This window comes from Schistosoma haematobium, chromosome 1 (genome assembly GCF_000699445.3).
Source record: "Schistosoma haematobium chromosome 1, whole genome shotgun sequence".
NCBI lineage: Eukaryota > Metazoa > Platyhelminthes > Trematoda > Strigeidida > Schistosomatidae > Schistosoma > Schistosoma haematobium.
This window is the reverse complement of record NC_067196.1, coordinates 77,790,756-77,813,903: the sequence shown is the minus strand read 5'-3', so window position 1 is coordinate 77,813,903 and position 23,148 is coordinate 77,790,756. Positions and strand designations below refer to the sequence as shown.

Genomic DNA, 23,148 nt, shown 5'->3' with positions numbered 1-23,148 from the left:
CAATGAGAAGAGTTTACTTCACAAAGATAAGTCTGTTTACATTCTGCAAGCTGGTCGTACTGTTATTTGACAGGACTCCTATATGCATAATTTCATTGATAAGGGAATCAACGTTTAAATAACTGTTAAATGTCATACTGCCAACAGAACTCAACGCTGCATGTTTGAATACAATGATCAGAATTTTATTGTTATATTTTAAGTGCTCTCTTTTAACGAAGTTAAGCAGTATCATCAGATCCCTAAAATTTCATTTTGTTTTTACAATTTTTACTCACACTGTATAATGCTCAATAAACTGACGGCTCTGATATTGTCAGACCATTACAATAACAGCATAAATATAGAAAGTGAAATACAAAATGGGCTGTAAATTGCTCTACATACAATAGGTGAAATATCAATATTAAGATAATCTTTGGTATATAGGAATTGGTTTGTCCTCCTAGTATGTTGCAGAAAAAGAATGAGTAATTATTTATTACAGTGATTTGAATAAAATTAATTTATCTTAAATATGCCTGTTTATCCCTGCTCGATGATTCTAATAAACTCATATAACGGATATTTTTCGAATATTTTTCTCATTCGCTCAGCTATTACTACTATAATGCGTTAATACGATAATGGGGCTAGTCATATTATATCAGAATCAGGATTCACGATCCGGAATAGATAGAGTATAAGCTTAATAGTACTCTATTAAAGACAATTACAAGCTGTCACTCTCAGTGAGTGTGGAGTAGAAATCAATGAGAGGAAAGCAAATCACATATTTAACAGTCCGTATGCTAAGTGCCTGTTTATCCACGTTCAGTGACCAATCATACTTTACTTTCACATCCACACATCATAAGCCTACCAAACTTTAATAACTTACATCCAAGGTGCATAAAAACGGATATTTGTCAATCAGTGACATCTGATAAACCAATTCTTCTACACTTTTTGACAATGAGGACTTGACATATATCTGTTGAAGCTTCATATGTTCATTCGAAGTGTCCGATTGAGTCTGTCAAAAAAATATTTCAGTTTTAAAATGAACAATAAAAAATGACATGCTTACTCATGACTTTGCAGGCAGTCTACTATTTTCTCCAACTTAGTAACTTTTATCATAGTATGTAGGTGGTGTTTGTTTTCAGTTGCCTGTTTACGACACTCTCGATTTACACTTAATTGTTTTGCAGTGGAGTTGTGGTAACGATAACCATTTTAGTGTTGCAATGATCTCTAACACAATCAGTTGGTTTTTTATGATCTAGACTACTATTTTAAAACATGTAAAACAGTTAATTATAGATGTTGCAATAAGTTATAGACACGACTTTATTTATTAGGAAAATGGTCTTATTCAACAAGCTGTTTATTTAAATATGGTGTTTTTGTTATTCCTAATCCGTTGATAGAATTCGAAAACCTACTGTTACTTCTTTAAATCTCACTCCACTTAGTAACAGACTTGTAACAGATTTCAATATTCGGTTGAAACAGTCAGACACCCATCAAAACGCATTAATTAGCATTTTGAAAATTGACTAATTTGAGTTGATTTTCATGCAGTTGTTGTCTATATTAAATACTCACTATCGCCAGACAATATAGTGTGACAACGCGAAAAATCTTCCAGAAATTGTTGTAAAACGCTGACAATTCACTTTCCAGACTTCCTATAGATCTTATAACTATCTGACAAATGTGAAATGTTTTCGTACACTGTGGAATTTTTATTACAACGATTATAAATTACTGATTTTTAGACGAATTGCTGCAACCGGTATCATTCATAAGGTAAGATAAAAACTCAATAACTTAATATTATATCTAGAATGATTGTTTGATCAGAACAAACTGATAATAAAAATTTTTACCTCTGATCAGTTTATTTCACCGGTACAAGAAATCTGGACCAGTAATTTTCAATAAATAGTATTCATAACAAATCACATCAGGCTGAGGTTGTATTTAGAAATCTGTTTAGGGTTATGGAGATCGTTGAGTTTAGATTGGTATCATGAATGGATGAACGTTATAATGCCATCGAAAACCTGGAAGCACTAGACGGTTGTTTCGTCCCAGTGTGGGACTCATCAGCGGCGCGCGTCCAATATCCTGTGAACAGCTTAAGAGTTCGCATCTCTGAGGAGACTTATACTAAGACGAAACAGTCGTCCAGTGCTTCCAGGTTTTTATTTGTGGTCTAACATTGATCCATTCATGATATCAATCTAGAAATCGCTAAAAAAATTATATTTAGAGTGTAAAGCAATATTTACGAATGGTTCAAATCACACGCTATTGAAAGGTATTGCATTTTAACTTACTTGTAAAGTATAAGATACAAAATCACTTCTCTCTTGTAAACCACAAATCCTTCACAATATAAATATAATTAAATGATAGTTTGTTTTCATAACGATTAGTTTTGTTTCTGATTAATTTTTACACTTACCAGTACAACTCGAATATTTTGACAGTTGAATTTCATTTTGATTTCTGTTTGTTATATTTTATAATTACAAAATTTTCATGTTGATTTCAGTAGTATTCACACGACAGTTTACTTCATAGATTTAAAGAAAAATGTAATAGATAATCTTAACTTACGAAAAATATATCGAATTTAAAACTGTAAACATACCATGCATTTTAAAATATAGAAACGTTGTCAAAAGCTTAAAGTAAGTTATACTTATAAACTCTGATATATATATATATATATATATATATATATATATATATATCATTTTTGAAATATTTTAATATTGTGAACGTTTTTGGATAGAAACTATCAATTACCCTGAAGAAGTCCAGACAAGTTGGCTGGACGAAACGTTGGAATTATTTAAATTTCAATCACCGAGATTATTTCAAATATAATTTTCACATATATCAATTATTAAACTTATTTTTTAATCAATCATTGATAATATTCATTACCTTTCATAGCATCAATCAATTCTTAAATTTATCATTATTGGTTAGAAAACTTTGTTTTAATCCTATTGTTAACTTCCATAATCAAACTTTATGGAGCATTGATTACTGTTTACGTAAAATATATGCTAATAAACAACACCAATTTCCTTTTCTCAAAGTTAGTAAAGTACCAAGTCTCTATATGAACCTCTTTGTATACATTATTAGTTGACGCTATAAGCATTTATCCTATCCAGTCATTGCTAGAATTTCAAAATACGTCTACAATTTTAGACATTCAGTTGTTTTTTACGTTAAATTTGTGAATTAACTATGAATAGATATGGAAACCTATATAAATACTTACTTACTTACGCCTGTTACTCCCAATGGAGAATAGGCCGCCGACCAGCACTCTCCAACCCATTCTGTCCTCGGCCTTCTTTTCTAGTTCCATCCAATTCTTGTTCATTCTTCTCATGTCTATTTCCATTTCCCGGCGTAATGTGTTCTTTGGTCTTCCTCTTTTCCCTTGGCCCTCAGGATTCCATGTGAGGGCTTGCATTGTGACGCAGTTGGGTGCTTTCCTCAATGTGTGTCCTATCCACTTCCAGCGCTTCTTCCTGATTTCCTCCTCCGCTGGGATCTGGTTTGTTCTCTCCCACAGTTGGTTGTTGCTAATAGTGTCCGGCCAACGGATCTGAAGTATTTTGCGTAGGCAACTGTTAATAAGCACTTGTATTTTCTGGATGATGGCTTTTGTAGTTCTCCAGGTTTCTGCCCCAGTAGACAGTAGGACTGTCTTGACATTTGTATTGAAAATCCTGACCTTTGTGTTGGTTGACAGTTGCTTTGAGTTCCAGATGTTCTTCACTTGTAAATATGCTGCTCTTGCTTTGCCGATCCACGCTTTCACATCTGCATCAGATCCACCATGTTCATCAATGATGCTGCCCAAATATGTAAAGGTTTTTACATCTCCCAAATCTTCTCCGTCAAGTGTGACTGGATTGGTGCATGCTGTGTTGTATCGGAGAATCTTGCTCTTCCCTTTGTGTATATTGAGACCTATTGCTGCTGAGGCTGCTGCTACACTGGTCGTCTTCTCCTGTATTTGTTGTTGCGTCTGGGTTAGAAGGGCCAGATCATCTGCGAAGTCTAGATCGTCCAACTGCATCCTAGATGTCCATTGTATCCCGCGTTTCCCTCCATATGTTGACGTCTTCATGATTCAGTCGATCACCAGGAGAAAGAGAAAGGGTAAGAGTAAGCAACTTTACTTGACACCGGTTTTTACTTCGAACGAGTTTGTCAACTGTCCTCCATGCACAATTTTGCAGTTTAGTCCATCATATGAATTCTGTATGATATTGACTATCTTTCCGTAGAAAACTAATTCGCTAGAAAAACGCTAATCAGAAAAAATTATATATATACTACTTGTAAGTAATTCATCATTTCATTGTTTCCATATCGTTTATTGATTATCTTTTTGTACATGATTTTTGACAAGCTTTCTTATTTTTATTTTATGTAATTCTTTTTAGTCCATTACAATTGTAATGTGACTTTTAGTCAATATTAACTGTTTAATACAACTTTTGTATACAACATATTTCTGAAAAGTATTTATCCTAACTCTGTTTAACGATCATTACCATTTTCAATAAACTTTTGTTTTAACAGAATTGAAATTTTTAAACAATTAATGCCTAGTTCATATTATAATAGAATAAGAAAGTTTTTAACAATTAAAGTAAAGGTCATATATTTTTGTTTCAATAGAATAGAAGATTTCAAACAATTATAATAAAGTTCCTTTTTAATAAAATGGGTATGATCAACCCATTGCATTAAAATTAATCAGCCTGTAGCTCTTCTAGATTTACCCCCGGTCCTAAGCTCGGGTAAAGGAGGAGGGTTGGGTATAAGGTTAGCGGCTCCATCCCGTAGAAAACTAACTCGCTAAAAAAACGCTAACCAGAAAAACCCTAACCTGAAGAATGATCCGAAGTTTACACAAACGGGAACGTCAGTGAAAGTATCAAGTTAATATATTATGGTCTTGACACGTTTCCTATTAAATTTTCGCATTTATGAATCAAACGTAAAAACTTATTTGACTGATCTACATAATTTCCTGTCAATATGAATGCTAATATCTAGTGTATAGTTAGTGTTGAGAAGACCCAGATAATTCCTTTAAAAAAAGCTCAGAAAAGCCCTTTAAACACTGGATAACATTTTATCTAACCAGCATTGAATAGTAGTTTCTCATAAACATCGAGAAAGGAAAGAGCTATGTGTCACATTTTTAATCGGTTGACTACATATCATGCTACTATGTTTAGTAGGGCTCCAGAACGTTCCGAATACCCGAGGTCATCTAAAATTTTATATATGCCCTCAATTTTCCGTACATAAACTAAATTCGGAGTAAGACATTCTTTGCAAACTTCGCTTCTTTTCTCTCGTGTTGACGTTATCGTGTGAATTCTACCTTGGGTTATTAATAGAGCCTAAGAAATCGATTTAAGAGTTCAGTCAGAAGATTTATCAGTTAGATATTCTCTTCCAAGAATAATTAGTAAATTTAATGAGCTACTGAAAAAATTTAACATTCTAGCTAAAGGAATCTTTTAGGAACACATCTTAGAATTTCTTCCAATTTGAAGTAGATTTGCATTGGTTTTATTCTTATGTAATAAGCCTAATGCTAATCAGTACATAAGGCATTGTTAAACCCAATTTAAATTTATTTTTAGATTGAATGATAAATGCGCGTTAAAACTTTAAATAAAATTCATGATTCTCACGACTTAGTATGAAAGTAAACCTTAGGAACATTTGTTTGTTACACTTTTGATGCAACAAGAAATAGCGAATTATTTGTAACTAGCACATACAGAATATCAGAGAATAAAAATGTCCTCACTTGTTTATAATATTTGATAGTAATACTTCCAAACATTTTTGAGCAGGGGAAAGAGTAGAAGCAAGAATCTAGACGCTACATCAATAGTTTGATACTTATAAATCTCAAGATTAATCCAAGACACAATATCAGTATTTAGTGTCTTATGTTAAGGAACTGTTTTGTTATTAGAAGCATTTTGAGGATCTTCTACTTCAGATAGACCTATTTTTTACTACTCCCGTATTTCTTATACAGCAATTTACAAGAGTTATCAATCGTGTAACATTCGAGTTACACAGAAAACATTTAGATGTAAACAATAAGTTAAATTTGAATCACTGAATCATTTGGTCATTTATTTTTTGTCAAATTCATCCATAACCATAACACTGTACAAAGAAGAAATGTAACAGGTCAAATGTATAATAGATTGAAGGTATTATTTAATCAGCTCATGTTAATATTTAAAATCAACTCTAAACATATTCACTTTTTAAGCGCAGAGTTATGTAGATTTATAGTTATTAATTCGTTGCTTAATAAGCTTAACGTTTTTAGATTAATCTATTGTCGATAAGTTAGAAAATCTTAGTCTATTTACAACTACCTCTAGCCACCTAACAATACAACATAGTGTACACGATTTCAAGTTATATAAAAACTTGATTGTTAGAATTCGATCAGTATTTACATAATAATTCTAGTGAACAATCGATCTAAACAGTGAAGACTAATTTTACTAAGCTTTGATATGGTAATTAAGTTATGTCAGCGAATTCAACACATATATCTTCAGTGTGTACTGTATGGTGTCTCCAATTAGTTACTAAGTTATTTGATGAAAGAATCAAAAGATAAGCAGCTAAATGTTTCTTTTTTGTTTCTAAAGTATTATCATCAATACAAAAGAGGATTCAATACACTAAAATATGATTTCTAAGCTACAAATAATGAAATAGCATTTTTACACACAAATATAAATAAATATATAAAGTAAAGATAAAGTTATGAATGAATTTGATTTAGGCAAATTGTAAGGTTCGTTGTTTTGTGTGTTTTTTTTTCGTTTATTTTTTATTAATGTAGAAACAAACAAGTGTTATAACAATCATAATTAGTATTTGATGAGTTGCATAACTCTGTATACTTTTATTACAATAGTCAGTATTACAACAATAATAAGAGAACTTGGAGTATGATTTCCAAAAATATAAATAGTCACATCTGTCTGCACATTGTCTTATTGGAGAACGACGCTTTTTAAGCGTAATCTTCTATAATAGACAATAAGAGAAATCAGTCAATAAAAATAGCTGAAAAGTTATTCTTATAAGCATATGATATTAACAAATAAATATGTTTTTATTTCAGAATTTTATTTGGACATTATACAGAATTAATAAAAATGTTTAGTATATTCGCTAGAACGTGAACGGAACGCAATTGGTATGAAAACACATGAACAATGAAATATGAGACAATGGATTGATGGTTGCAACAAGAACAGTCAAGTTTGAGAATGATGGATTGATATTTTTCAAATTAACCATTTACTATATGGTTCTCAGATTTTATTGAGATGCTCTGTAATTTCGTGTCAAATACATTCGATTGTCCCTACTCGTGTTATTGTTCACTACACTACAAAGATATTGTATATTTTGTTGTTATATTTCAATCATAAAACCTTTTATTGGAAAAATTCTTAAAGCTATTGTCAAGATTTGTCTACATCATTATGTGCGATTGCAAGACATTTATGTCGATTCAGTTCATAATCGATTGGACTATCAAATAAACCCCTACTTATCTTTGTCTTAAATGTGAATTCTTTTCACAATAAAGAACCATATTTCTAATCTTGTACGTCTACCGTCCTTCTGGATATTCTGTAAAGAAACTTGAAGCAGGTTTATACAAAAACAATTTTCTTTAAAAAAAAACATATTAAACATATAGTATTACTAGAATTCAGCAACTAACCATAACACATAAATAATTAATCAACAAAGAAAAGATGTTAGTATATATCATGTCTAGTTTGTTCACTGATATCTAGAACGATAAGATGTATTAATGCAGTTTTTAAATCATTATAATACCCCTGAAAAGTTCAGGATGCCTTATTAGTTTACTCCTGTAACTTGATATAGTATTCAAACCACCAATATCAGGCTTCCTGATGAGCACAATGTTAATCCAAACAACTGAGTTTTAATTCATAAATATTTCAACTAAATATTTTGATAAAATATTAATAAGGAGTATAGAATGTGGAGGATAGATTCCTTTATTGTAGTGAGTTCAGTCATAAAACAGCATTTTGCTGTTATCATATATCCGTTGTTTTCTATTAATTTCTTACAACTATTTAAATGCACTGTCCAATCTTATTGATGAAAAAATTCTACAGCAGTGATAGAAGAAGCACACTTACCAGTGTCATAGTTTAGTTATGACAAACAGTAGTGACATATTTGATTTCATATGATGCTTTCAACGTTCCAACTAGGCTGATTTATCTCGGTTTACATACATGAATCAAATTCATAATTGCTCTTATCAATACAGTTATCAGAATATTTTTTCCACTGAGCTCTTTTATACAATAAACATGCAGGTTTCTTCAAATCTAACTACAGCAACACTGACAGTTAATACTATTAATTATGTGTAGAAACCTAACAATATGGTGCTATGTATTTAGCTTAAAATAACTGGGAACTACCAACAATACTTATTCACATGATTTAATTGCTCCTCAGAACTTAGTAGAACGGGTCAGATTTCAATCTTCAGGAAATAGGTGGTTAGTTACGTTATCACAATGGAGGTGAAATCATTACTAAGCATCTGCTGCATGTATTCAATCACACTAACCGACGATGAGATGTTAGTCTAATATTTTAAAAAAAAACCCAGCATTTTCTCAGTTAAGTTGAATAAATGAATTGTTTACTTCACTTACGGCACACCATGCACATCCACTTTGGTTGTTTACTTGTGGATATGAAAAGTTAAATGGGTCTGGACAAGTTTCGCAAGTGTAGCAACTCAAAGACGTACCTGAAATCAAAAGAGATGAAAATAATACCAATGTCAATATTGTACGTCTATTTAGATTATCCTGACAGTCGATACTAATCATGATATTTAGATGATTTGTAGAAATTATTACTGTTCCTACTGATAAGGATCTATTAAGAATATGAGTGGATCAGATATTTATTGGTGATTGATCGTTTGTAATCTTAATTCTTCCGGAACTGATGGATTGTGATGAGTCGCAATCCACATGGACAGTAGAAAATATACATTTAACTAGAAATACATTTGTTTCTTAAAATAGGCATATTTATAAGCGTGAAGATAATATTTCGAAATACGACATGATCAGTAGGTTTATCAATATGAAATTAACATACAGACTACTTAAAGTGTTTATTTGATTTAGTGTTCCATCATTAACATATATTAACATATTTTCTAGTATATCATTAAAACTAGGTTAACTTAATGATGTTTTATATTAGATACTAATAGGAAGTGCTCACAAAAATTAAATAGGCATCTCTATCAGATAATTAAAATCGCAATTACTTTGTGTTTATCCATTGATGTTAAAGACTGAATCTTAGTTAAATAAATTTAATTCAAGAGATACATAAAAAAGGATTAAATCTATATTTTTAAGCTGAATTCGATTTAGATCCATCAACGACTAGTCACTTTGTTGTCTTATCGACATCATGCAATGTTATCTACTAATTTACCTTTGATAGCCATGTTAGATATATCTTGATGTGAATGCTTCGAGAACGATCTTCAGTTTGTACTATATGATTATTCCACTGATTTTCCAGTCTATGAAGAAGCATGAAACATGATAATGAACAAGTCAACCTTAAACAGTAGCTGTGAGGAGGATAGAAAATAAAATGTGACCATCGGGGAGTTTTTATGTAGTAAATTTCTATGGGCTACTCAAAGGGGATTTGTCTTATAGTCTTAGTTTAAAAATCTCATTTGGTTTGTTTTTCTTCTGATCTTAACAAATAAACGGCTCCTTGATTCTCACTAAATTCATTTATTTAAATTAAAATTAAATAATGAAAATTCTTGTGAGACAATCAACTACCAAGGTTATTTTTATTTCATGGAAATTTAAGGTTTTTCCAATGATAGACAAGTCCACGATGAAAATAATATCATATTTAATGCATAACTAGTAATTAATATCTATAATTTGGCTTAGATGTTATATACAATGAGAGAAAAATTCAGTCGAATTACTTCCCAGCTTTATACGAGAACAGCTAATTTGTGTATTCTATCAGTGTAACCTTATCTCATAGATTTTAAGCTGGTGTCTCAAACAGAAAAGATGTTATATCTCGCATTCCTTTTAAAAAACCTAATTAATTCATGTGTCTCTATGTTTCAAATATTCTATTATCTACGACCCATGTAATATTTCGATAGTTTTATTGATACAAAGCAGCACTGGATATATATACATATATATATATATATATATATATATATATATATATATATATATATATATATATGATCAGAATAGTAATAATAATGTTTACCTGTCCTATTACAAATGAATCATAATCGGTGAAAATATTCACAATACGTCTTCCGCAATATTATGTAGGAAATTCAGAAAGTGAACGTTATGGATCTGCAAAGGGATTGAATATCCCCAAACATTTTATCTAACTACTTGAACATTCTGTTTGTTTTCATAGTCTAAACTCATTTGGATCAAATGAAATTTGTTATTCATTTTAACTGATTTTAAAGGTACAATCCTATCAACATTTCACTTTCTGTCTTAGTAACTTTACTCAATAATTTGAAATATGTTTACAGGTAAATCATGGTTGTCTTTGTTTGACAACAAATGACTATCAAGTTTTTCTCCAGAGGTCGTTCCCCCTGAATATCTATTTATATAACAAACTTCTGAAGTGTTAAAGCAAACGAATACTGCAACATTCTCAAACTTTGACGTTTTCCCAGCAACTAGATAGACAAGAACTAAAAGCTACTTAGTATATATTTTAGTTTTTATTAAAACCCTCAAGATATTCAGATTATTTATTACAGTACTACTGAAGTTCACTACTTTTCATTAGACTGGCTGTTGGTTGAAAATAACCTGATGAATTGTTGAAATATTAGAGTAAATTAAGCAGAATTAAATGGACAGATGAATCATATAATGAAATGAAATATTAACAAGTTATCTTACTGTAATCTAATTTAAATACAATCAACAAGATCACCAGTAAAATCTGTGGAGTATAATTCATGGTAGTAGCAATGAAAGCAGCATCCAACGGAAGTTTTAAATGTATTTTAAACAAAATTTTATGGGACCTTTATTTTATCATTTAACCCCAACGTAGATCTCGATGACTGGCCAATTATAAAACACAACCCTAAAATAGTCTATTGGTGTTTATCATTTGTATTAAGACATACTCACTAGACATATATTGTTAATATAATTCAAACAATGATATTAACTTATAAGTTCACAAAGGTCTGAAAAACTCATCAAATTAGTTAATTTTTTTTCAGTGTTTTACCATACAGGGATTTTGTGTAGCTAAAATTTTGAAATGGGAAGAGGAGCACGTGCCGATGGACTGGAAAGAAGGATACCTTATGAAGATACCAAAGAAAGGAGATCAGAGCAAATGTGAGAACTCAGGTACAGAGGCATCACACTACTGTCAGTACCAGGAAAGGTTTTCAACAGTGTTGCTGAACTGGATGGAAGATTCGGTGGATACCAAAAATCGAGATCAACGGACTCAATTCAGTAGAGACTAAATCTTCACACTACAGATCATCGTTGAACAATCAGTTGAATAGAACCGGAAATCAACTTCCTTGACCATGAGAAAGCATTTGACAGTGTGGATAGGAGAACATTATGAAACCCTCTTCGATATTATGAAGTGAGTACCTAAGAAGATCATCAATATCATACGGAATTCATACAACGGACTACAGTGAAAAGTGCTTAGAGGACAGATGACAGACTCATTCCAGGTGAGGATCGAAGTCAGACAAGACAGATAACTCACAATTGATTAATCACTGGGTAGTGATCAATGTCATGTGTGTCAAGTCCTTCTTAGTGCAGATCAAATGCTATCAACCAATTTGCAATGTGGCCACTATTCTAGGTGACTCGACATTGCGTGCATTATGTTGAGATTAGATGAACGATTCCCTCAAAATTACAGGTATATCTTGCTGACGAGTGCCAAATTTCAGGGTTTCCTGTTGACTACCTACAACCACCATCTACGGATGATAACTCTCACCCTTTCTCTTTCTTCTGGTGGTCAATTGGGTTATGAAGACCCCGACGTCTGAGGGGAAAAGTGGAATACAATGGACAGCTCGGAATCAACTAAACGATTTGGACTTCTCAGATGACCTGACTCTTCTATCCTATGCACACCAACAAATGCAAAAGCCTCTGCATCAGTAGGCCACGACATACACAATGGAAAAGTAAAATTTTCAAACACAATACGGAAAAATTCAAACCAGTCACATTTGATGGAGAAACTCCGGAACAAGTGGAAAGTTTCACTTATCTGGTTGGCATCGTCGATGGACGTGGAAGATCTGATGCAGATGTAAATGCAAGGATTAGCAAAGTAAGGGCCGCATCCCTACAATTGAAGAATATATGAAACTCAAAACAACTGCCAATCAATATCAAAGTGAGAATCTTCAGTACGAACATCAAGACAGTTCTATTGTGTGGAGCTGAAACTTGGACAACTACCACATCAATAATCGAAAATGTACACCTATTTCCAAACATTTGTCTATGCATGATACTCAATGTCCGTTGACCGGATAACGTCAGCAACAGAACACATTGGTTTCCAGCTTAAGAGGAAATTATAAAAAGATTTTGGAAAATAATAGGACGTAGGTTGCAGAAATATTCAAGCTGCATCACTAAGCAAGCCTGAACTTGTAATCCTGAAGGCGAAAGGTAAAGAGGAAGACTAAACAACATAGTGCACTGGAAATTGGAAGCAGACATGAAATGTATTAGCAGAAACTGGAAAGAACTGGAAAGGGTTGCTCATGATAGATTTTGATGGAGAATCTTGGTGGACGGTCTGTGCTACTCCACATGGTGTAACAGGCGTAAGTAAGTAAGTAAATAACATTTTGTGTTCATCCAATTATGTTAAATTTATGTGTGGCATGTCAAGTTCTATTTTACCCCTTTTTACTTAACGGACGGTAAAAAGAGTACATCAAATTGCACTAATAATTGTTATTTTTTTAATGCTTTCTAAATGTTTAGTAATATACTTCCTCGGCAAACGTGACATGAATTACGTATAAGTTGTTCTCAATGGTAAGACAATTTAGCCAAAGAAAAAATACTCTGATTAAATAACAATTTTATGTTACTGATTTACAAAGTGAACATAAAATACATAAGTAGTCTCTTGATGTAATTCAAAATTTTCCATGATTGTTCATTCTTGAAAAATATATAAGCTAGTAACGCCGTTCTCTTGTAGTATTTAAAATACATTCATAGAAAGTAATGCGTTGTTTGATCACGAATAAATTTCATGTTTGCATACTTTCATTGATAATGAGAACAACTTTAAAATAGTTTTTAACAAACATTTTTCCAACAAGAATCAACACTGGATGATAGTAATATTTTTTATTATAAGCACACTACATGTTTTTAATTGGTTATTGTGTAGCGTCTAGTACCATGACAAGCCCACGTAGGTTATTCTAGCTTTTGCACAGACTAGTTTATTCATTCTCCTTGAGTCACATTTCGACCTTCTCAACTGTTTGTTGAATAGCCTTAACTGTATTTATATGTGTGTGTATAGCTTATCTTATTCATTTCGTGTCTGTAGCTTATTTTTTCTGATTGTAAATATTGAGTCTCACATTATCAAAACGAGTTGTCTCACTCACCTCTTCCGCCTCACTTCGTTTTTCATTTTTTTAGCTGCATTCTCCACTTCGCATCGCTTTCCCACATATATGTATGTGCTTGAATCTTATTAATTATTGATCTTTGCTATTCGATAACAAACTGTGGTTGGCGCTTCATGTTACTTTTTGAATTCATATATCGTTGTGATTTATTCAAGAATAGTTATCAGGACCATTGATATATGAAGCCTAAGGAATTATCGTAAAGCTAATCCACAACAAGTGTACAAGTTTACAAACATTTTCAACGAATTTCCTCACAGAATCATGAAAACAAATGGCTGTTCAGGGTTTGATCTTACATCATCACCAATACATGTAAAATTGATCTACATGCAATGACTAGAAACAATAGATGAATATTTCTGAAATAAATCTTATTAACTGAGTTAATTCTCCATTCATATTTAACTTGCGTAGCATTGTACAACATGGTTTGAATTGTCTACTATGAATTAAAGCTTCTTAACCAAATAACTCTCCAGTCTACCCCTAGTACAGTTTCATTTTCCTATAATATTCAGAAATTTATATGCAAATCAAAAGCGCTGATGAACTATTAATTAATGAGCTTGTGGAGAACGTGAATATTCTCCCAAGTATGCAGTACATGTATATGTTTAAATGTACATATATAGGATACGTGCATTCCAGTGATACATACATAGCCGTAAATGGGCGCATTTGCTAGTATGCGTTACATCCAATCATAGACAAGTTTACACATCCCATAAAAATATATAGTCGTAGAAGTTTCCAATCACAAATATACTTTACATGCATATATAGAAAAAGAATATGCATTCTTCATGTATGGTGCACCTATCTATGACGTTTTTATAGCACCGAATATTAACAAAAGATTAAAGCATGAAAATATCTACAAAGCGTAGGGTAGATTGAATCACTGAGATTTAAACTAAACAAGATATATGTACTGTAAGTAAATGAAACATTGTGGATACCAACTACTTTTTGGTAGGATATGTAAAAAATTAAAAATATAAAGAACCATTTGATCATTTCATATACTAGAAAACTAAGTATACTGTAGTGAACAAGAACACGAGTGGGGACAATCGAATGTATCTAACACAAAATTACAGGACTTGTTAATAAAGTCTAACAGTCATAAAGTAAATGCTTAATTTGCAAAATGTCCACCAATTGTTTCCAAATGACTCGGACTTCATTGTTCCTGCATTTTCATACATATTGCATCCTGTTTCCATTCTTTACTGTTCGATCATTTTGTCTCTCTGCTGCCAGACCTTCTGTTCACGACTAACATCATCTATTACTTATGTCAATATAAGTAACACACACCACAATACTATGGAAGGCGAAAATTGGTACATTTTTTATTATAAGAGAAAATCAGTGAGTTTTTAATTGCCATTACTAGGTTTCGACCTGATAATTCACAAAGACATTAAGTATTGAACAATGTGTTTTATTTATCTACCTTAAGGAAGAGATTTAAATCAAATCGTGAAACTTCAAAAATTCTAATTACTACTTATTGGGATATATCCATTTTATTGTATATATATATATATATATATATATATATCTTGATTGTATAATTAGAGCATTTGTTGAAAAATTTCTTGTTCTTATTGATACTTGGTTACATTTTGTCAGCCACAAATAAACAATGTAGAATTTCCAAGTTAAGAATCTTTAAAATATGAAGTACTGTGGTTACTTAATGTAATTCTCTCAAACACTGCTCAAATAGAAATTAAAAGAGTTGACCGAAATGAACCTACTGAAAATATGTCGAATTATTCAATGAGTCGTAGCTTACCAACTTGCAACCGAAATAAAAAAGTAGATGGAGTTTCATCAGTCATTAACATCAACCGAAGAGCTAGATATATCGTTCAAAATTTAAGCTCCTTATTAATGAAAGCTCTACATATCAAGTATAGTGCCACCGTATGTGATAGAAACATTGTTGTGATCAGTAGGCTGCCTGATTCCGATTTAGTTGATCGATTTTGAAAGTCTACTGTGTTTATTCCAAATCACAGTACATTAATATTAGCCCACCCCAAACTACTCTCACTAATAAACTATATTAGCCCACATGGAACTGGAATACATAAATTTATGTATTTAAGACTGGAGTTAAGATTGGAGTTAACTATCAAAATTTAGTTATGGAGAAAAGTAATAAATGGTTACACTGATTAGAATGCAATATTGGTCATTTCACTCCGTAGAGATAAATATCAAAAATACTTGTTTTTCCTATCGTTATTCATTTATTGTTCGTATGATAATTTATTGTAATCACCCCTAATTATATACCATTTAGTAACAAGCAATACTGTTCATATAAAACTAAAAACACTTAAGAGATAGGTAAAATCCATTACGCATAACGCATTCAACTGTCACGTAACTACGTAACCTCCAGAAGACTGAGTTATTTTCATGTACTTTGGGATTGTTACTTTCAATCGTTATAAATAACTGATTTTCGAACACTATTATCTAATGATTTGTGTTGCCTGACAAAACTTGAGGTTGAAAAATCAGATGACAGTTCGCCAGAAGCTCTGACTGGACTAGTAGTGCTTGAGTAAAGAGCCTTCACAAGTTTTATTTACTTCTGAGGTACATATTTTAATGAAAGATACTACCACAGAACCTCTTGGTCAACAGAGCCAAATACTGCTTTCAAGCCAAGAAAGACAACCATTGTCGGACGCCGATAAGTATGCCTATGTTCCAAATCCTGACGAACGGTGAATATGTGGTCGATGCAGCCAGTACCTGATCTGAAGCCATCCTGATTTTCTCGTGTTCGAAGTTCACGAGTCTTTGTTAAGCATCCGACCATTATTGAGGTTAGTATTTTAGATGCTATGTTGGTCAAACTAATCCCTCTATAGTTATCACAGGATGATTTTGACCTCTTCTTATATATTGGGACAATAAGTGATTGTGACCAGTCACATAGGGTTATGTCCAACTCCCAGATTTTAGCTAAAATATTAGTCAACCTAATCGCCAAACCTAGACCACCATACTTAAAGACCTCTGAGACTGATCCATCTGAATCAGCTGCTTTTTCTCGTTTCAGATTAGCTACAGCTTCTTGAACCTGAACTAGAGTCGGGGTTGCCTATTTCAATATTCCATTCAGGCTGTTAGAGAATGGTGGGTAGTTGTAGAGTAGCTCATCGTTCTAAACATCTGGACCCAGAACAGATAAAAGTGTCGTCTTTTGCCGAGATCATCTCACTTACACTTTACTTCCTAATTGTAGTTTCTTTTACTAGTTTGGAAAGTTATCTGGTGTTATCTACAGCCACTGCCCTTTCCATCTCTTTTGATTTTGTTGCCCATCACTACTCATGGTCGTTCGTCAGACTTTTGGTTAACCTAGATCTGATTTGTTTTCGCTCTTTATCGTGTTCGGAGCCTGATGAGATGAGTTTACGAGAATCTATCAGTGCACGAGACTTAGTAGGAATCCATTTGTTTTTCATGAGCCTTTGGTTTGAGTCACTAATAGATGTCGCTGCTGTTTTTACAACAGTTCGCATATCTTTCCAAGCAATACCTGGGTCAGTCTCGTTTTCAGAAATACATAAGTGCGACCTCAGTTGTTACTGAAATCTGCTTTCGGTTTGCTCTTTATTTAGTTCAATTCTAATGGGTCTTCTTAGTGTCCAGTGAGGTGCAAGTAAATACATGCTGGTATTAGACCATGATCGGAGCCGAAACAGGTATTCAGAAACGATGAAGTCTTCTATCTAGCTTCTCTCAGGATAACTGATGGTAATATGGTCTATTTAAGCCTATCGTTGGTTTGTTGCAGGAGGTCGTTACTTTAGATGATGTCTCTCCTTATGTCTAAAATCATTGTTTTCTAAAAATAAACGATTATTTGAACACAGTTGCAGCAGACGATCACCATTATCTGTTCTTTGAGCCGGGATACCAAAATACCTACCTCAATGTCTTTCTGTTTAGTTTAAGCTACCTACATGGTCATTTACGTCACCTGCTACGACTACTATGTTAGAGTGTTTAGCTTTCTAAAGAAGTTCAAAAATCTTTCTGTAAAAGTCACCTTTCATTTGATTTGGGCTACAGTCAGTGAGAGCGTAGGGAGAAATGATGAAAAGGCGACGACGTGTATCTTTATCTTTTTGAGTTTTTACGGAGCTGTTTAACCGAACAGCGCATAGGCTTCTGCCCTCAGACTTAGTGCTATGCCTACCACGAGGACTAGTCATCGGGTCGCCAGATAAAAGGTGGGAGTTTAATGGCCCGTTGATCTGACTCCAAGAATATGGTAATGAATGCTTGTTATCGCCTATCCTTTTATATAATCATCGACTTAAATTGCGTTAGTCAATAACGGAATTGAATAAGTCGAATAACGAGAATGGACTTGTAAATACATATATTTTGTATATGAAGCGAATGGAATAGAGAGAAGAGGAAGGACGCAGAGTGGGGATGGCTGGTAGGCCAACTCCATTTAACCAAGCGTTAATCAATATTTATAGGCACACAAAAATAAGTTGCAGATATGTGATGAGTAATGGGATAAGAAGTGTACACACACCTACGCGCTCATATAAAAACAGTCAAGATTGATAAGCGAATAATTAACAAGGTTAGAATGTGACCCAAGTAGAATAAATAGAATGGGCTGTCCGAAAGCTAGAATAAGATATATGGGCTTAACATAATAACCGACACTACAGGAGTATCTTGTTGGCTCCCTGTTTTGATGAGGTGAGGTCAAGTGAATGACCACGCTAGGATCCTGTATGAGTGTTTTGAAGACAGCACATATAAGAGGTACGAGGTTTCAGGATCTTAGTCAAGGAGGTCTGCTAGCCAATTTGATATAAGGTACGTACGTTGGAGGCTCCAGTGTGTAGTATGAAGTGAGGTTTCTGTAGATCTGGGGCAGTGTCTCGCTCAGTAGAATCTCTAGTCATGGTGAAACTTAAGGATGAAGTTCAGAGTTGGTAGTTGAAGTAGGAGGAATAATAGGAATTGAGGAAGAAAACTGATTATTAATATGGTGGTCTTGAGTGATGTTAGAAGTATGAGGGCGGTTATCACCACGCGGTTACCGACACCGTGGAAAAGTTCTTCTGAAGATACCTGAAAAAGAAATTGGGTCAGAGTTGGCATTAGTGACCTGGGAGAGTGACCGCAGTGCTCAAAAGACAACTGCTTGAGGCCGTGCCCACATGACATTTTTGCGAGTAATTTTCGTGTCAGCTCCGTACTTGTTGAGATCTCATCACCAAAGACAGAAATCCGTGGGTGTGCATTTTTAGCATCAACCTTTTCTAACCCCACCCCTCCTTGTGGGAAGGCAGCATCGCTGTTATGCTGGTTGTTTGAAGGAAATACCTTACTGCCGTCACACCTACGTACGGTCAGCAGTACGACTTTGCCCTCAGACCTTGGGTTTGCTGCTTTTAGTCTTACCTCTCTTCATTCGATCTGTTTGGCATGGTAGGGGATTGAGGGACGATTGTTCCAGCAAGTATGGCTCGATTGGTTCATTACGATAGGCAAGCTCGACCAACATGTCAAGGTAGCAGCAACTGTCGGGAATAAACGCAAAACAGGTTTTCAATCAGTTCATTTCACTAGTGCAAGAAAAATCTCAACCTGTAGTTTTCAATGAGTAATACCCCATAGAAACTAATTTATCTTAAAAGTTTAATGGCTAAAATGTAGCGAACAATGAGAAAGTTTATTTGAGTCATCTTCTTTGTTAGCGAATTTTAACGTACTCTCCTCATTCTCAGCTCAATGATATATAACTGGGATGTGAAAAATCAAGCATAGAAGAAATAATTATACTCAACCAAACACAGTAAATAAAACAGTGATAAAGAAGAAGAACTGCATTTAAAACTAATTAGAATGAAGTGATGATGTTTTAGATAATCAACATGTTCCTAAAACATCGAGCATGGCACAATTTTCTTCAACTGAAATTAAGACTGCGTAACTAAATACTTGACTGCATATCCTGATAGCATTTCACTTGACTAAGCACATACTGACTTGTGCAACATTTTCATGTTTCAAATCTACTGTCATCTGTTTGTGATGATATTCATAATGACAATGAGAGCTTCACAAATAAGCTCAAAAAATTCAACATAACCAAAAACATTTACCGGAGCAACAAATCCCTATCATTAGAGACTTTGCTCCGACTGACATGGATAGAAATTTATTTCAATATAAATTCAATCTTGTTTGATTATACTTGAAGAATCACACTTATTAGTTATTAATTACAAGTGAAAGATGAACAAAAGGTAGTAATATTAAGCATAATATTTACTATATTAAATCAGCTGACGTTACGTTAATAAACCTATTGCATATTTATTTATTTCATGAGTAAACACATATTTACCAACTACTAGGATCATGCGATTTTGGAATGCATTACGTCAAATGTTATCTTCATGGTATCAGATATAATTATCATTTTACATGCTCTTGGGATTACTCGTCATTTACTCTTACAATCTGTCAATTCTTGCATATTACCTATTATTCTTTACTGTTCTCCATTATTCTTCCCCGGGATTTTGAGAAAAGACTTTGCTGTATTGCGGAGAGTACTGAAGGCAGTTAGCAAGATGTGTGGTGAATCTTTCGAGGTCATAATTAATATGGTTGTGGGTAGACATCTAAAGTCATGTAAACTCCTGGCAGGTGTTATTTTATCAGATACTAACCATCCCCTCCTCTCTTATCTTTCTCCTTGTATATCTTCCGGTAGAACGACACGTAATTACATTAAAATCCATGCACGCAAGCATAAGTATAAAAGTTCGATAATACCTTACCTAGCAAATATACTCTGTGACGAACAGGTTGTTAGGTTTAACCTAGTCAATAACCTGCATTCTTAACATGTCTCTAATTTGAAAAGTTGTACAGTTTTTCAGATGTTTTTAAACCTTTTTTTCCTTTTTTTGTCTTTGTTTCTGTTTTTGGTATAAGAAACTTGTTGAAATACCCTGTGTTGAGAATTCTATATTGTACCAAAATATAATATTGAATAAAGCCATTAATAATAATAATTTAAATATATTTTCCCTTTTTAATTTTTGTAGTTCATGTAAATCTACTAATGAATTGAATTACTGGTTACATCGTAAATACAACGGGACAGTTCATTATTCTCTGTGTATAATGCTGTGTCGTATTCATTACTTCTTTTATGTATCATAGTTGTTGTTCTGTCAATGCTAACGTATTCCATTTATTGTATTCATTGTATTGTATTATATTTCAATCTCTATTTTTAATATTCCGTTATGACAGAATCCTTACTGCGATTCGCGAATACTTTGAATATTTCCATTTTTTTTCCTATTTACTTCAAAAAATTGCAACAAATACAAGAATCTTGGTGTAGTAAAACAAATTCACTATCTAGTATGGATTTTGTGAGCATAAACATTAATAACTTGGAAACCTAAATGTCTCTATAAACTCTGAGTACAAACTATTTGATGCAATGAAACATTTAGTGTTTAAATACATCGTTTCAACATTTCTATTCTAACAGAAAACTCATTCATAGAATTATCCTCTGTAAAGTATTTTAAGCATCCGATATTCGGACAACCAAAGCCAAGTAGCTTTGATCTACTAAAACTTAAATAGTAGTGCAGTATTAATTTCCTGAAACAATTCCTGAAAAACAATGATATTTTTGTTGTATTTAATGAACTTATCGGAATAATAATTTCTTTGAAAGTGTTAATTATGTAACGTTTTGTCGTAATCTTAGATTTAATCATCCTAACTACTTAACGGAGCTCTCAAGTTCACCATAATTCTGAAGAGTTTTTGTCTTAACTACTAAACAAAAAACGTATTAACTAAAGAATAAAGTGAAGTTTGTTCATCATATCTAACAATTAACCTAACTGATACTGTCCTAAATTTTTTTCACACTGATAGATTTATGTCTGTCACGAGGTTAACAAACTATAAGTATTAATCAACATTAAGTGTGAAATTTACTCAGATATTTTCAGATTTTCAACTACCACAGGTCTCAACTCACTACTGAATGATCTTCATGTTTTTAGACAAATCTATTATCAAATACATCAATGCTGGTGCTATTAAACGACCAACTTCGACAGTGAAGAGTAACTTTATTGTACTTAGAGATGAAAGCATAACCTATGTAGACTAATTCAGTATATTCTCCCCACGTGTACTATGTAGAATTTCTAAGTCATAAATTATTTACTTAATATTAATACAATGTGGAACGAAATAAACTAAATATAAGATTCATTTGGCATTGTGAATTAAGGCAATACGCACAGAATGCATATATGCCAATTAAAGACTGATCAGTTGCAGTCCAAAATATCAAGGGGAAGATTCAAGCAAACTATACCAAGTGAATTTAAGCTTCACCCCATTGAACAAGCAAGTGGCTATCAAGACTCAGTAGCTAAGTGGATAACGCGATGGCGTTTGAAGCAAATGGTACTGGGTTCGAGTGCCAGAGTAAACATCAACTCTGAAATGCAGGTACATCCAGCTAACTAGTCCAAAATAGGACGAAATTCGTGTCCTGAATTCCACTCCTAGCCACTATCCATCTTTGCTAATAAATATAAGTCTTGTTAGGTAGATAGTTAGATATAAAAATATGATTTCTTAGTTTCGAATAGGGACATATAATAAATGTATTCTTTTTCCCAAAAGCAAGTTGAATCAAGTATAAGAATGTTAATGAATTGCAGGATATATGTGTATATTTATGTATATAGAACAGAATTTCTCAGTCTTGAATAAAAAGAGAAATTTGTATATATATATATATATTACAGTAATTTGGTTAGTAACCAAAATCTTTCCACTATTAGACTAGGTACGCTATACACATTCTGGGTCACATCACTCCGAATACATCATTCAAGATCAAAATAAAGAATCAAGATATAAGCTGGACATTACTTTATTACAAGTAGTCCACGCTCAGTAAGTTCAAAGTAGAAATCAATGTTAGAAAAGAAATCGTAAATTTAATAGTAACCTTAGCGTCTATTTGCCCAAGCTGAATGACTAACGCATATATTTTTTATAAGCTACAAATCATTTAGACTGGTACCAAACGTGTTCTTGGAACCATTTTGTGTCAAGTCGTCATCTTTAATTTCCCGTAGTTTTATAAATATTGTTAGTTCTTAGGGAATATCACTTATTTATATGATTCTATCTGATTATTAGGT

General features: G+C 32.8%; 1 protein-coding gene across 1 annotated transcript; it reads right to left on the bottom strand.

The window, feature by feature from the left end:
* Nucleotides 1-6,694: 6,694 nt before the first annotated feature.
* On the bottom strand, nucleotides 6,695-11,214 carry MS3_00002168 (uncharacterized protein). The gene is made up of 3 exons (XM_012943348.3): nucleotides 11,106-11,214; nucleotides 8,808-8,905; nucleotides 6,695-7,113 (listed from the first exon to the last, which is right to left on the bottom strand). The coding sequence occupies exons 1-3, from the start codon at nucleotides 11,164-11,166 to the stop codon at nucleotides 6,907-6,909; spliced, it is 366 nt and encodes a 121-aa protein (XP_012798802.3). The 5' UTR covers nucleotides 11,167-11,214; the 3' UTR covers nucleotides 6,695-6,906.
* Nucleotides 11,215-23,148: the final 11,934 nt, after the last annotated feature.